General features: G+C 54.2%; 1 protein-coding gene across 5 annotated transcripts in view; it reads left to right on the plus strand.

Annotated features, from left to right (window-relative positions):
- SMOC1 (SPARC related modular calcium binding 1) overlaps nucleotides 1-11821 on the plus strand; it is a 154282-nt gene extending 142461 nt beyond the window's left edge. For 2 of the 5 annotated variants that reach the window (XM_072839087.1, XM_072839088.1), the window contains exons 11-13: nucleotides 3456-3700; nucleotides 9199-9252; nucleotides 9741-11821. In XM_072839087.1, coding sequence (XP_072695188.1) covers nucleotides 3456-3700; nucleotides 9199-9252; nucleotides 9741-9757 — 316 coding nt within the window. In that variant the 3' untranslated portion in view covers nucleotides 9758-11821. The remainder of the gene's footprint in view (nucleotides 1-3455; nucleotides 3701-9198; nucleotides 9253-9740) is intronic. The other 3 variants (XM_072839089.1, XM_072839091.1, XM_072839090.1) reach the window with 2 other exon arrangements.
- Nucleotides 11822-14807: the final 2986 nt, after the last annotated feature.

The following is a 14807-nucleotide window of genomic DNA, read 5'->3' on the forward strand; positions in this document are numbered from 1 at the left end:
TAGTATCCTTTGAATGTAACTTTCCACATACCACACATCCAAGGAGGCTTGGATAACTCTACACACTCAATGAATCCTTCTAGCAGAGGTGGAACCTCGCCTATAGGGAAGCCCCGGGCATGCACCAGTGATGTGAACTGATTTATGGAACTCTGATGTAGGGTCCCCAGCCCTTGCCTGATGAGCAGATTTGGATTCCAGCAGTCATGATCTCCAGCAGGGATGGTGTGTACATATATGAGAGAAAGGTTGGAGGTTTGATGCTAGTGTAAGTAAGCCTAGAGCTAGGAGTGCAAGTTGCCAGTGTTTTTAGAAAATACTTCTAGAAGGCTGCAAGAGCTGGAGGGATCAGTGGGGTATGGCTTTGAGGTCAGGGGTAAGTTTGAGGGAGTCTAACTGTGATGGAAGGGGCTCCAATATGATTGCTTGAGAGGATTCAGAAACTCTGGGGGAGGCCCTTTTGCCCCAGCCATCCAGCACTCCCCTGGGAAAAATCTCACCTTCTCCTTAGCTAACTGAGACCTCTTTAGGCTCTTCTTTTGCACCTACTGGTTTGACTAAACCTGGACTTCTGATCTATCTCGTCTTGACTTGATCTTGTATGAAGTATGGTAGGGACTTAAGGCTGTTGTAAACTCAGAAACTTGGTTTCAGAGTATAGACTAAATACCCTCAGTAGTTTTCTATTATGTTTTGCTGGAAGTATGGAGGACCCTCTAGCTACTACCCTTTGTCTTGCCCCATCTCCTTCCAGAAGGCTTATGGTTGACCATTCTCTGGGGCCATGGCTGGAGTCTCCTCCCTCTAGATCAAGGATTCTTTACCGGAGTCCATGAGCCTGGATGAAGTTTAGGGAGTCCATTAAACCCCCAAATTCAGCAGAGTGCTATGTACGTATGCATTGTTCCAGAGAAGACTATAGCTTCATTTAGGTTCTCAGAAGAGTCCGTGATCCCTCAAAGCTAAGAAATTCTTGCTTTAAATGCACTTGGAGCTTGGCCAGGGCAAAGTGTTAGGTTTCAAAGTCGGACCCTGGCACTGCCAGGATCACATGTGGAGCTGGGCTCTGTTATCAAGAGTGGGCGTGGGATGTAGGTTTCTGGAAATTAGAGGAGTTCAGAAGCAGGGAGCCCTATACTAGCTGTGGAAGAAGGAAGAAGAGGCAAGACGCTTGGGGTCCACAGGTCAGGTTGACAGTGTGGCAGGGTTGAGGGAACCAGAGTCACAGCTTGGAGGGGCCTCGGAGGGCTTTTCCCTGGGAAGTGAGTATCCTCGGAGTGAGGAGGACAGGACCCATCAGACAAGGGAGATAGGGCAGGAGGGAGTCAGGAGAAAAGGAAGGAAGAAGGAGCAGGAGCCAAATGATGGTCACTCTGTGCAGGAGGAAATCCCCAGAAGTTATAAAGTGGGGAGAAGAGCTGCTTCTTGCATGGACCAGCCCAAAGGAAGGTATGGGAGCTCCCTCAGTGGAGTCGCTGAGAACCGGACAGGACAGGCAGGAGCCCCAGCAACACGTGTCAGAGGCAGTGGGCCTCTCTTGGCAGGGCGGCTGGGCGGGATGACCTCATCCCTTCCCGGCTCAGCGACTGAGGCTTTATTATTCCAGCCTCTAGGTAGACATGACGCTATGCTGAGCCTAAAGGTTAAAGAAAGAGCTGCCTTTGCCGCCATGGGGCTCTCATGGCCCCTGGCGGGAGTCGCCCAGAGAGAGAGTTCTCAGTGGGAATGGCTGGAGCACCTCCCTTGGGGCTCTTGGCTCTCCTCCGCAGCTCTAGGCCTCCCTCTCATTTAGGGGAACACAGGCAGGCAGGGTGCTCTGAGAGGGAGCCGGCCACCTTCCCTCCTGCATCATGAACATCTTGATAGAGAATTTTTCTGCTGCTCATCTGGTATACCCTGCAGGCTTGAGAGCAAATGTTGTGGGTAAAACAGAAGGAGCACCAAAATACCATGTGCTGGCAGAAACAAAAATCTGAGTTCCACAACTCCACGTCTGTTTCAAAGACCTTCTGAGCATGCTTTCCATGATAGACTAGGCAGGTTCCCAGAGAGCCAGGGGCAGATGGTCCCTCACACCTTTCCCAGGTACTCCCAGCATTAAACCTGTCAGGATGAAGTCCAGCTGGCAGATCCAGTAATTGTGCTGTCTTGGAATCAGCCCAGGATGCCCAGGGAGGCCTGCCTGGGACTGCAGTGCACTTAATTAGGAATGGGCTTCTAGCAGGGATGCCTGGCTTCTTTGTGGTAATGAAACTTCTTTTCCCCTAAACGTTGAGGTCACTTGGGGGTGGGAAAGGGAAAGAGTTTGCTGGCTCCTTCACAAGGGTGGGGTCAGAGATGGTCCCCTCCTTTCTGGAAAACTCAGCAAACCCCCAGGGAAGAGCCCCAAGGTATTGGCAAGAGCCTTGGATATTTTTCTTGCCAGATAGTTTTAGAATGTGCTGGCAGCCCAGAAGCCCTGGGCCAGGATCCCTGTGTGACAGTGAGACCCTCTGCCTCCACTTCTGATCCGTGGTGATACTATAGTTTGACTCAGTGTCCTGCAGACTAAGTATTTGAAGACACTGGCCTCCCAACCTCAGCCTTATTCCCCCGGCGAAGGGAAGGTTGCCCAGGATCTTGAACACAAGGGCCTGGACCATATTTACTCCGTGCCGAGCCCTGGGAGCAGGAGCCACAGTCACCCTTTCTGGAACAGACCTGTCATTGGCTCTAGAAGTTTTAAATATTATCTAGCAGCCTGAATGTTTTTTGCGAGGGGGACATAGAGGATAAGTAAATAAAATGGATGGGTAGGGCATGTGCACAGTTACACATAAAAGCATTGGTTTTGCCCCTTTATATACCATGTATAAATGGACTGTGGGAACCTCACAGTGAATTGTCCCTGCCTAATAAGTTGGCTCTGTCTCACCAAGATGTCGAGCAGTTTGAGGCTGGGGCAACACCTCCCAGAATCTGGCCCGGTGTTGGCTGTGGCGCATGCTCAGAGCACCTCTTCCCATAGTCATGTTCATTGAGTGTACAAGTTAATGTGTGAACAGCAACTTATCTGGCAGTGAACACTAGGCCAGGAGGACAACTTGGACCGCAGCCGTGGTTAACTCTGGTAAATTAAATCTAGCCAATATATATTGAGCACCCATCTTGTACCAGAACATTCCTGGCTATGGTAGAGGGTGGGACAGGCTCACATAATAAGGGTGACCTACTTGGGGACCCTTAAGATATAGACTCTCCAGTCTGGAGAACCAAGCTGGAGAGGATGGCTCAATTCTGCTACAGGCTGAGCAGGGCTGGGAGGCACTGGGCTCAGAAGAGCCATTTCTTCCCGGTTGCTGGCAGTGCAGTAGGAGGACCCCGGCATCTCTGGGAGAGACTGGCCGTGGGGCTAAGAGTCCCTACAGGCTCCTGAGTGGTGATCACCGGGGTGGGGGTGTCTGCCTGTGGCCCAGGTTTTCCGAACCAGACCCCAGCCACACCCTGGAGGAGCGAGTGGTGCGCTGGTACTTCAGCCAGCTGGACAGCAACAGTAGCAACGACATTAACAAGCGGGAGATGAAGCCCTTCAAGCGCTACGTGAAGAAGAAAGCCAAGCCCAAGAAGTGTGCCCGGCGTTTCACTGACTACTGTGACCTGAACAAGGACAAGGTCATCTCACTGCCTGAGCTGAAGGGCTGCCTGGGTGTTAGCAAAGAAGGTGAGTGCTCGCTGGCCTTCAAGAACTTGTGGCCTCCCCTCCCACCCGCACACAAGGACCAAGGGCTCCCCCCGTAGGTGAGAGCCCAGGTGCTCATTTATTCAACTACTTAGGAGAGTGTGTTCTGCCCTGGGCTAGATGCCTGGCACAGTGAAGGAGCTAGCAGATAAGGTCCCTGTCCTTCCAGTCTACCCAGGAGATGGATAGGAAAACATTTTCAGACACTGTGGTAAGTGCTATGATGCTGAGAGTGTGTGTTAGGATAGGCCAGGCTGCAGTGACGAGTAGACCCACAGATGTAATGGTTCAATGCAGGAGAAATTTGTTCATCTCGCCCATGTAAATAGTTCAGCATGATTCCAGGTCGTGTGTGTGTGTGTGTGTGTGTGTGTGTGTGTGTATGTGTGTGTAGGGGGACGAATAGGAGGGACATTGCTCTGTGCAGTCACTCTGAGATCTTGGCCGAGAATGATTCCACCATCGTTATTATGTGGCTTCAAGGTCACCCTGGGGGTCATTTCCATTCCTAGTTGGCCAGCTGGAGTCAAGCACGGAGCAGTGCACGTGGGGGAGTTTAATGGGCCAGTCCCGAAGTGACACACATCACCTCTCCTATCTCACTGGCTGGAACTGCCACTAGTTCCACCACACCCCCACCATAAGGAAGGCTGGGAGCCTGGAAAGAGGAAAACATGGATTCTGGCAAAAACCTAATTATCTCTGTCGTGATAGAACAAGTACGGAGTATTGTAAGAACATATGTAGGGGCACCTAAATTAGCTCAGGGGCACACAGCCTTGGAAAACTTTGTGAAGGAAGTGATATCTAAACCAACCTAAGGCCCAAGGCCCAATCTAGTCCATGGCCTATTTTTGTATGACTTGTGAGCTAAGTATGGTTTTTATATTTTTAAAAGGGATGTAATTTTCAAAAAAGAAGAGCAAATGAGAGATGATACATGGCCCACAAGGCCTAAAATATCTACTACCTAGTCCTTTACAGATAAGTTTGCCAACCCCTAGTCTAAGCCAATACCTGAGGAATGGGTAGGAGTTGGTTGGCCCAAGGGTTCAGTGGAGGGAGGAGTGTTGTAAGCAGTGGCGACTGAAGAGTGAAGGTGTTGAGGTGAGGGGACAGTTGTTGAGGAACTGAGAGGCCTTAGTGTGACTGGAATCCATATTTGATGGTGGCAGGTGCTGGGGGGAGGAGGCAGACAGGAGACAAGGGGACAGTCTCAACTTCGTAAGGGCAGCGGAGGGCCGTCCCAGGGGTTCAGGCAGAGAAATGATGGGATTGGTTTTGCTTTAAAGAAATCATTCAGGCTGCAGGATGGGAAATGGGGTCACAGACATGCCAGGCAGGGTTCCCTCAGGAGGCTGTGGCCTGAGATGACAGAGGCTCGAGTTAGGAGAGCACAGTGGGGGTGAGGAGAAGTGGGTGGATTTGAGATAGGGAGACCTGCCGTTCTGGCAACCAAGTGGCTATAGGGATGGAGGTTGGTCTGGGCAACTGGGGGGTAAGTCTCTTTGCTGAGTTGGGCAACATGGAAGAAAGGCATAGGGGGATGGGGAACACCATGGTTTGGACACGTCAAGTTGGATGCACCTGAAGGATGGGTGGTTCTTTCATGCAGGAGATACCCATTTATATGAAGTGGAAGCTATGAGAAGGCTGACATTGCCCAGGGAGAAAACCTAAGGGCTTTTCCTGGTGCTAATCCTCAGCTGACACCGTGAGCCCAAAGGGTAGACAGGAAGTGGATGAATTACCACTAGGTACCCTGTCTTGGGATCCACCCCCTCCATAGCTGGTTCCGGCTTTGGCTCTGGGGCCTGTGACCCTGGGTGAGTGAGCTCATCGCTCTGGGCACTCCTGTCTGATTGAGGATGCCTCTCCATGTTCCCACAGTACTCTGAGTCCCCAGGATGCAGCGCAATGTCATGACTCAAACCCCGTCTCTGCCACAGACTAGCTCCTTTACTATATACAAACTACCCAGCCATTCTGGCTCTCAGTGTCTTCATCTGTACAAGGGGAATAACCATGGTATCTACCTCATAGGACTGTCGTGCTGATTCAGTGGGACAGGGAGTGAAAACATTTAGCCAGTGCCCGACACAGTGAAGGAACCTGATAGAAGTTCAGCATCACTGTTAAGATTATTGCCTTGACCAGCAGCACATACCATGTGTAGTGCAGTCTTCCAGCGCCACCCCCTGCCCCCCCGCCCCAGGGCCATGCATGGCACCATCACATCCTTGTCAGCCGAGTGAACGCATGGGTGAGGGGCTGCCCCCTGTGTCGACATCACACTTTACACACTTACACTCATTTCTCAGAGCACAGGCAGAGGACCAGTACTGGAAAGAGGGCACCCAGTGCTAGTGTAGACCCTGGGCTCACCCAGGAGCATGTTAAGGATGGAGGAGGGAAGGACTCACAGGGATCTGTAACGGCTCTACCCTCAGTCCCCTAGTCTACAGAGCACACAGATGCCAAGGAGAGGCTGAGTGTGGTGACCTCTTGTCCACAGAGCAGAAAGGGCCTTCCCAGCCTTTCTCCACAGCTTTGCCAGGCACCGGGTGTCTGCTGACCCTGGAAGACCTCGCTGAGGACAAGGGTTAGTTTCTAGTTACCTCCACGGCTTTGCCCAGGGAGGCCTCTAAAGTGCTTCGGGGTATGGCCCAGCACCCTCACCTCTCTCCTGAGACCCAGCAGTGGGACAGGAGAGGCCTAAGAGCTTCTGGGACCCTTGCTGACGTTGGAATGCACTGCCTGGTTGAAAGTATGGCTGGGGTACCTGCGTCAGGTGTGCGTGTCTCCCCACGTGTTTGTGCATAGGCACGTCTGTGCATGTCCCCCTGGGGCATGTCTGTGTATGCAGGCATGTGTCTTGAGTGCATGGTCTGTGCACTTGTATGCATGTGCACGTGTCTCTACATGTGTCTCTCTGTGCATATCTGCGTGTGTGTGTGAGCACATCTGTGTGTGCACGTGCCCTCAGCCCATTTTGCAGTCGAGGTGTCTAGATGAGCCAAGAGAGGAATAGCACTCTGGTCGAGATCAGAGGTCACACGTGAGGTAGCAAGCTGGCACTTGCACCCAGCCTCAGGATGTCCAGGCGAGCATGCTGTCTCCTCCACGAGAAGGACTCTAGAGTGTTTGAAGATGGTCCCTTGGGTGAGCAGGCCAATCTTGCTTGCCAGTCTCGGTGGAAGGCCAAGGGAGACAAGACCAGTGGTGAGTCTGGAGAAGTGGGGGAGCAGACCCAGTGGGGGTGGCGTGAGCAGGAGTAGAGGCTGCCAGGGCAGGTAGCCGAGAGGAAACACACGGGGAGACCCATAGTTTCCAAGCAGGCAGCACCTGCAGGAGAAAGGACGATTAGTGAGAGGCATAGGGGAGGCAGGGCTGGGGGCCTGGGTAAGAACAGAAGCTCTGAAGTCAAACATACCTGGCTTTTAATCCCAGCTCTGCCACTCACTAGCCCTGTAACTTTGGCAAGTCATCTAAGCTCTCTGAGCCTCAGTTTCCTTGTCTGCAAAATGGAGATGAAAGTGTCTGTCTCATAGACCTGGTGTGAAGATTTAACAAGATGGTGCACGTGAGGAGCTTAGCCCAGTAACCTGGCTTGTGGTGAATGCACAAAAGGAATTGGTAGTAGTAGAGGAACACACCCACCGGCTGAAGGCAGATTCTCTGGGTCCCTCTGCTCCCGGGGAGCTGAAGAAAAGCCACTTGGGTAGAAGGCATGTGAGGAATGAGCCCATGCGTTGGTCATCTGGTGTCATGCGGTGCCCCCTGGTGGGCTGAGAGGGGCTTGCATGCCAGATGGGGGGCCCCAGGGGGCTGGGGGAGCACATGCAGTTTAGGGACGAGTGTCCTCGCGTTGGATCTGAGGGACCGCGTTTTCTGGAAATGCTTCGTGAACACAAGTGTTGTTACTAAAACTGCTGACTGGGGAGCTGAGCTGTCTGCACAGCACGGAAGGGTCAGACGTTCCGAGGGCCAGGCCTTCTTAGCTGGTCCTTCCCAGTTTATAAAGCATCTGCATCAGGATGATTGTCACCGTCCCATGAGGCAGGCAGGCTGGAGACTGTTTCCTCCATTTGTGAAAAATCCCAACCCTCCCTTGGCATTGCCCGAGGCTGCTGCCCGCCCTGGGATCAGGCTTTTCCTCCCCCGCATTGGACCCCCTTCAGAGCACAGCCCTGGGAGGACGTAGCCGGGTCTGAGTTCACTTCACACAGAAGAGCTGTGCCGTCTCCAGGTCTCAGTTCCACCATCATAACCCGGGGACAATGTGATCATCTTACAACTATCATGTAACGGTGCCCCGGGGGTGAATGACGGGATTTGGGTGAAGGATCAGCGCGAGCCTCCACAAGCCGGGGCGGATCCTGCCCGGGGTGCATTTCCTCTCCCAGTGCGTGGTGGGCAGCACCGCTTGGGCGCCTGTCTCCGTGTGGGAACCTTTCTGCTCACCGCTGACCGCAGGCGCTGCTGGACGGGCAGGTGATGATGGGATGCGGGGCCAGGTGGGATGGTCCCTGCCCGCCTGCCGGCCCCGGGGCCCATCACTCTCTTTCCGGGCTTGTTTCCTCATCTGTACAATCGGACATACCAATATCTACCCCATGCCTCACCCACCCTGGGTTCTGTCGCTCGTTCTCAGGCCTTAGGAATGTTAGCGTAACTGGGAGACGGGGCAGTTGAGCTGTGGGTTCGCATGACCAGGGGTGGGCGTGGGTTCCCGGAGCACCTCCTACTCTTCAGAGCCCTGTCTCCACTTCATGGATTGAGTCAGTCTTCAAGCAGTCCTGTGAGAGGCAGAGCAGAGGCAGCACCGCAGTGGCCCCAATTCCCATTCTGTAGACTGACCCAGCGGGGGTAAGGTCCACGCACAGAGTCACGTGGCCTCCCGCGATCACACAGAGTGGCCCAGCCCTTCATGTACCCACCTCTCCTCCGCCAGGAGCCCTGGGCCCTGCAGAAGACCTGTCAACACCCTATGTCTCCGGGACCTGTCAACACCCTATGGGGCAGAGCGGGTATTAGCAGGGTGAGACTTGGACCTTAGTTAACTCACTCAATTGCTCCAAGCCTCAGTTTGCAGATTTGTTAGATGAAGGGGCTGGACCAGACGGTCGCTAAGATTACCTCCACCCCTAATGTTCTTTGACTTGGAAAGCCAGGACCCAAGAAGGTTATGCAGACGTCCATCAGCACCAACGCCCTTTGTAGCTAATAACTGAGGGGATTTCAGAGAGGCCTCCTACTGAAGGCCTAGCCTATGTTTAAAGGTGCTGGCCAGTGGTGGCTTCACCCAGGCAGAACAGGGCCACCAACAGCCACAGAACAGGGAGTACACACAACCCTTGGCTCTTCCTGAGTCCATTCATTCCAGAGGTTGGAGGAGACAGGCAGCCAGGTACAGAGGAAGCTCCACCAGTTCTCCGGGGCAAGGCCACTTGAGTATCATATGTTCCTGTTTGTTGCAGGTGGTAGTCTTGGCAGCTTCCCCCAGGACAAACAGGCAGGCCCAAACCCATTCAGTAAGTTGCTTTCTTTCCGGGGTCTCCTCCGTGGGCCCCCTAGATGCAGTCCTGGTAGTACAGCAAGAGTGGAGGCATTGGCCAAGTTACTCAGGCTCCCATTTTCCATGTTTGTTTGCTGAGGACACAAGAGAAAGATCAGTTCGTGCTACAAGGGTCCTGCCATCTCCACGTATAAAGTCACCCCTGGCCCTCCCAGGCTGAAAGGCTAGCATCTGGGGGTACATGGTTTATACAGACTGCACACCCCCAGCTGTGCTTCCTCGCCAAAGCCTTAGTCTCTGGAATGCCAAACTTGTTTCAGGGGCCATTGTGGTATGCCCCGTGGCCAAGGATGGGCCAGTAAAACTCGGGCTTATCTGCACGTTGAGGGTCCTTGCATCCCACCCAGCCCATATCTAACAGGCTGACCTTCTGATGAAACTGGTGTGTATAGTTGGGTTTCTCACGAACCCACCTCTAACTTCTTGCTTCTGCTTCCCCTTCAGTAGGACGCCTCGTCTAAGGAGTGGAAAACCACAGGGCAGGTGGAGAGACCAGGGAGGCAGGACGGACTGCCCGATGCCCAACCTTCACCAGCTCCCCAGGCCCGGCCACATCCCATGTAACATGAGTGGTGCCCACCGTGTTTGCACTTTTGATAACTCTCATTTGCGTGTTTTCTTTCTGGTTGCATTTTTAAACACCAGTATCTAATACCACAGTGGGAAAAGGAAAGGGAAAAAGACTGTTTATTCTCTCTCTTATTGTAAGTTTTTGGATCTGCTACTGACAACTTTGAGGGGTTTTTGGGGGGCGGGTTTGGGGGGAGGGTGTTTGTTTCGGGGACTGAGAAGAAAGAGATTTATATACTGTACATAAATATATATGTAAATTGTATAGTTCTTTTGTACAGGCGTTGGCATTGCTGTTTGTTTATTCCCCTCCCTCTCCCTGCTCTTGTGGCGGGGGCTCTGGACACATAGCCCAGCTTTCTAGAACCCAGACTGTGCCCATAGCCCACCTGGATTCCATTTGGAGACTGACCCTGTGTGTGTGCGTAAAGACTGGAGCCCGCAGATTATATTGTCGACTCCATCGGTTCTTTTCTGGTGGGAGGGGGGTACTGCCCCTTGCTTTAGCTGTCAGAGCTGGCAAATCACTGGGCAGTTGGCCTTCTCGAAGGAGGTTGGGTTGGGGGACAGATGGGAGCTGCCCCCAGAGGGAGGGTGGTAGCCAGCACCGGCACCAATTCTCCCGTGCCCATGTGTTCCTGCTCTCCAGACCCTCAGGCGGCCCACAATCCGTCCATGGGGACGCCAGCATCCTCGTAACCCCACTGGTCCTCGGAGGATTTGCATTACATCGTTTGAAACCTTTTCACCCATGTTTAGCATCTACTCTGTAAAGCACGAGAAGGGAGGCAAAGGAGAGAAAGACATGCAGTGGGGCCTTCTATGTAGATGTTGGACGTTTAAGCAGTGGAGGGACGAGGACAAAGGCCCCTCTGTTGAGAGCAGGGCCAGCTCCCCGCGGACGCACAGGTGAGGCTTCCTGAGGCTGGCCCTCTCTACACCGGGTCAGACGGGGTCTTCTCCACTCTGTACCCCCCTTGCCGTCCTGTCCTCGAGGTTATCACAAGCCTGAGGGAGGAGTTGGGCTGGTCATCTCATTGGTAACTCAATGGTTTCATTGGTTTTTAACCTAATATCGAGGTTCCTTCTATTCCCTCAAATACCCCTAAGGGCTTCCAGGCTCAAGGCCAATTCCAGACCAAAACCGATCCTGGGCCTCCTACTTCTGCCACCGGCCCCCTTGCCCCGACCCCGGAAGTGTAGGGCCAATAGCCCAGCTGGGAGGAAATCCAGGCCTAGCCTTCCACAGACATGTTATTGGGATTCCCCTGTAGGCTGCCCCGGCTTCCTCTGCCTGGGTGGTGGCTGTGCCCCTTCAGACAGCCCTCACGCAGAGAGCAACGAGGGACAGTGTCTCTTCCCTTGAGCCGCTGTGGCAGCATTGAAGGAGGGCAGGTAGTCCGGGGCTGGTGCCCCTATGGGATTGCTCTTGGAAATCTGGCCTCATCGGGTGTCCCACCCAGCATTCCCCTAAGTGCGCCCACCTCAGCAGACTGTCCCCCATTTTGGGTCTGGAAGGCATTGGCGCCATAAGCAGTGGCCCACTAGAGGCCTTTTCAGGACACGCTCCGGTGGGGCCTCAGGCCAGAGAAGGTTCTTGCTATTGTGGAACAAGTCCTAGAGGTTGTCTCAGGGGTGACTGGAGGCCCCAGGCCAACATGGTAAGGAGGAAAGGGAGCCCCCCTCCCTTTGTTGGCCGGGACCTGCTGGCACGGCAGCGTGCTAGAGCTAGATGGACCTCCAGGAGGCCTGGGCCCCTTTCCCTGGCCCGGAGGAAGCATGAAAACACAGAGAGGGTGGCTCCCTGTGGAAATTCAGAAGCCCCCTCCTTCCCCAACCCTGGCGTCTTCGCTCTCACACACGTCTAGGCTGTGCTGTGTGGCTTTCCTTTGTGAGGAGGGAGGGAGATCTTTGTAGCTTGTTTTATAAAAAATAAAAATGGGTGAACCTTGGTAGCTGTTGCCTCTTTCTTTGGGTGGCTCCCTCCGATGGAAAGGTTTCTTTTTCTGAAAAGTTTATTTTCCCTGGTCCAGGTGCCCGCCACTCGGATTCTAGGAAGTGCGAGTTGTCAGACTAGAAGGGAACCTGGAGGTGGCCACGAGGTGTCACAGCACTTTGCTGTGAGGACATTGACCCCTTTGGCCCTCACCTAACATGTTTGTGCATCTCTGCAGTTCTCCCTCTTGCCTCCCCAGACAGCTGCCCCACCCCACCCCACCCCCCAGAGCATCACTGGAAGGTGGCAATGTTGCAGGCAGGACTGGGGGGGAAGCCCACTCCATGGCTTCAGGCTGGTGGGGCTGGGCACATCCGCCATAGTCCCCATCTCAAGACCCCAGGTAGGAAGCAGCTTAGACAGAGTGCAGACCCCCAAAGGGGTTCATGCTATCCGTGGGGGTCAGGTTGAGGCTCCCGGCCTGGCTCATATTGCTGGGGGGCTTCGGGGGCATTGGCAGCAGCTGATGTGAGGCTCTAGATGTTCCCTGGTGTTCCTAGCATCTCTCCCTTTCCCCCCTGTCCTCAGGCACAAACGACCCTGGAGGTGGCTTCCTCACCACCCTCTGACAATCTCGTCCAGATTTCCTTTGCCACACTCTGCCCCTCTGTCCTTTGCCGGTGAACAGAACATAATTTCTCTGGAAAATTCTCCCCTAACCCTTTCTCTAGCTAAGTGTTTCTGGCAAGTGTGTAGCCCCTGAATGTCTGTCACGCAGGTTTAGTGCGGACACCTTGTCTCCAGGCTCCATGCTCACTGTAGCTACAGGCCTTGTGGTATTTATGACCACAGTCCAATGAGACATGTCTCTCTCACCGTTTCACAGGATTCAGACTTGGGAATTCAGTGACTTGCTGGTGGCTCTCCCCACCCCCCCACCCCCAGCTTTTCTGTCCTCTCCCGACTGCCTTTCTCCAGGGGCCAGAACAACAGCCTCTTCCCTCCTGGCCGGCTCAGCCCCCAGGTGGTTGCATTCAGCTCTGAGTACATTTTTCTCAGAGCAGTTTAGAGTTTCATTAAAAGCCCACTGGTTTGCAGAGGCCTATCCCAGGCTTCAGGGACTGGGAGGAGAGACATAAGGGAGGCACTGGCCCATGTGGGGTGTCATCGGGAGCCATGAGGCAGAGCCGGCCTCCAGTAGAGAGACCCAGCCTGGCATGCGAGAGGCCAGGTGTGAGCTCACACTTGAGTGCAGGGCCAGCCTGCAGCCCCGTTCAGCCTGCCTCTGCCTTGTCCAAGGCCAGGAGGACCGTTCCCGGTAGCAGTCAAGGAAAAGACAGATCAGATCCAGCCTGTTTTTTCCTTCACCAGGAGCCTCCCGAGCCGTGCCTAGCCTCCGGGGGGAGGGAAGGAGCGAGGGCATTTTCAGCAGGGGTGAGGAGAGAGGGGTAGCGCTGGGCTTGTGCTGCCATCAGAGGAGAGGCCCGCAGGCTGCTAAGCACCCCTGGTTCTCTAGAGGACCCCGGGGTGGGGGATGGGAAGCTGGCCGCACCACGCCCTGTAGGAGAAAACCCAGACAGAGCCAGGCTGGTCCCCTGGCCATTTACTCCCAAGTTTCTGAATGGCCCACGAGGGCACGAGTGTGGTCTCAGACCTTCTCAACACCCCCATCTTCTGCTCTGTGGCACTTGGCTTCTGTTCCATTGTGCAGGTGGGGACAAGGGACACTTTTGCCTTTTTCATGCAGTGCCACCAAATCGAGCCCTCATCCCTATAGCCTGGAATCACTACTCCCTTTTGCGTGACTTCCATGAATTGATGTGGAGAAAGGTCATGACCTTGGTTACATGCCTGCCCCCCGAACGGGTTGCTAAGTGCGTGACACGGGTTTCTCTTGTTATTTCTTAGCAAATCTCGGTGAGTGCTCTGGCCAGTTCCTTCTACTCTTCCAGGTCACCCCCGGCCAACAGTCACCAGTGCGGCCTCAGGCAAGGGGCGCCCTGTCAGGGTTCCTTTGCCCGGGGTCTTCCCAGCCCAGCTCTGACTGTCGCTAATGGTCCACGATCCTGTTTGGGGCACAGCCGACCAGGACAACCCTGACCATTCAGGATGCGGCCTCTTCACTGGGTGATGGGCCCAGGGCTAGCGTACTCCTCCCAAGCATCCGGAGAGACCCGGAGCGGCTGCAGTAAGGGGCTCGGCGCCCCTCAACCGCTTGGACCACAAAGGCGGTCTCATTCCTGCGACTTCGCCGTCGTCGGCCAGCAGGGGGCGCTCGTCTTTGTTGTCCTCACGCAGGACCCACAACTGGAGGCAAGAAAGGGGAGGTGAGGGACGCCTGGGTGGCTCAGCGGTTGAGTCTGCCCCCAGGGCGTGACCCTGGAGACCTAGGATCGAGCCCCACATCCGCTCTCTGCATGGAGCCTGCTTCTCCCTCTGCCTGTGTCTCTGCCTCTCTCTGTGTGTCTCTCATGGATAAATAAATAAAATCATTTAAAAAAAGGGGGGGGGGCGGGGAGGTGAGGGACACATGGTAAATTGCACTCCGGTTCCTAAAACTTCCATCTGGAAGTGACATGTCGCATGGCCCACATTTCATTGACTAAAGCAAATCACACGGTTCCCACCTAACTCAAAGGCAGCTAGCTGGTAAATGCCCAGAGTAGAATTAGAAATATTTAGTGAACAACTCTGGCGACTATCACAACGTAGATTATCTTTGTGTTTTCTTTTCTACACTGATTACAAATTGGCAATCTGTACGTTGTGCAAGAACAAAAGGACTTGCTTTTCACAGTTTACGGGGCGCATTTTGTGCCCCTTGCTCCTGATAGACCACATTTATGGTACAGTGTGACTGTGCCCTCCCTCCTGTGAGTCTCAGCGCCCCATCACGCACCCCACCCCTGGAAGCTACATCTCTGGTGACGGAGGCTCCCCAGTGCTTGACTCAGAGAGGGTAGAGAGCCCCAGGTGAGGAATCTCAGGGCCCTGGGGACAAACGT

The sequence above is a fragment of the Canis lupus genome, chromosome 9 (genome assembly GCF_048164855.1).
Source record: "Canis lupus baileyi chromosome 9, mCanLup2.hap1, whole genome shotgun sequence".
Classification (NCBI taxonomy): domain Eukaryota; kingdom Metazoa; phylum Chordata; class Mammalia; order Carnivora; family Canidae; genus Canis; species Canis lupus.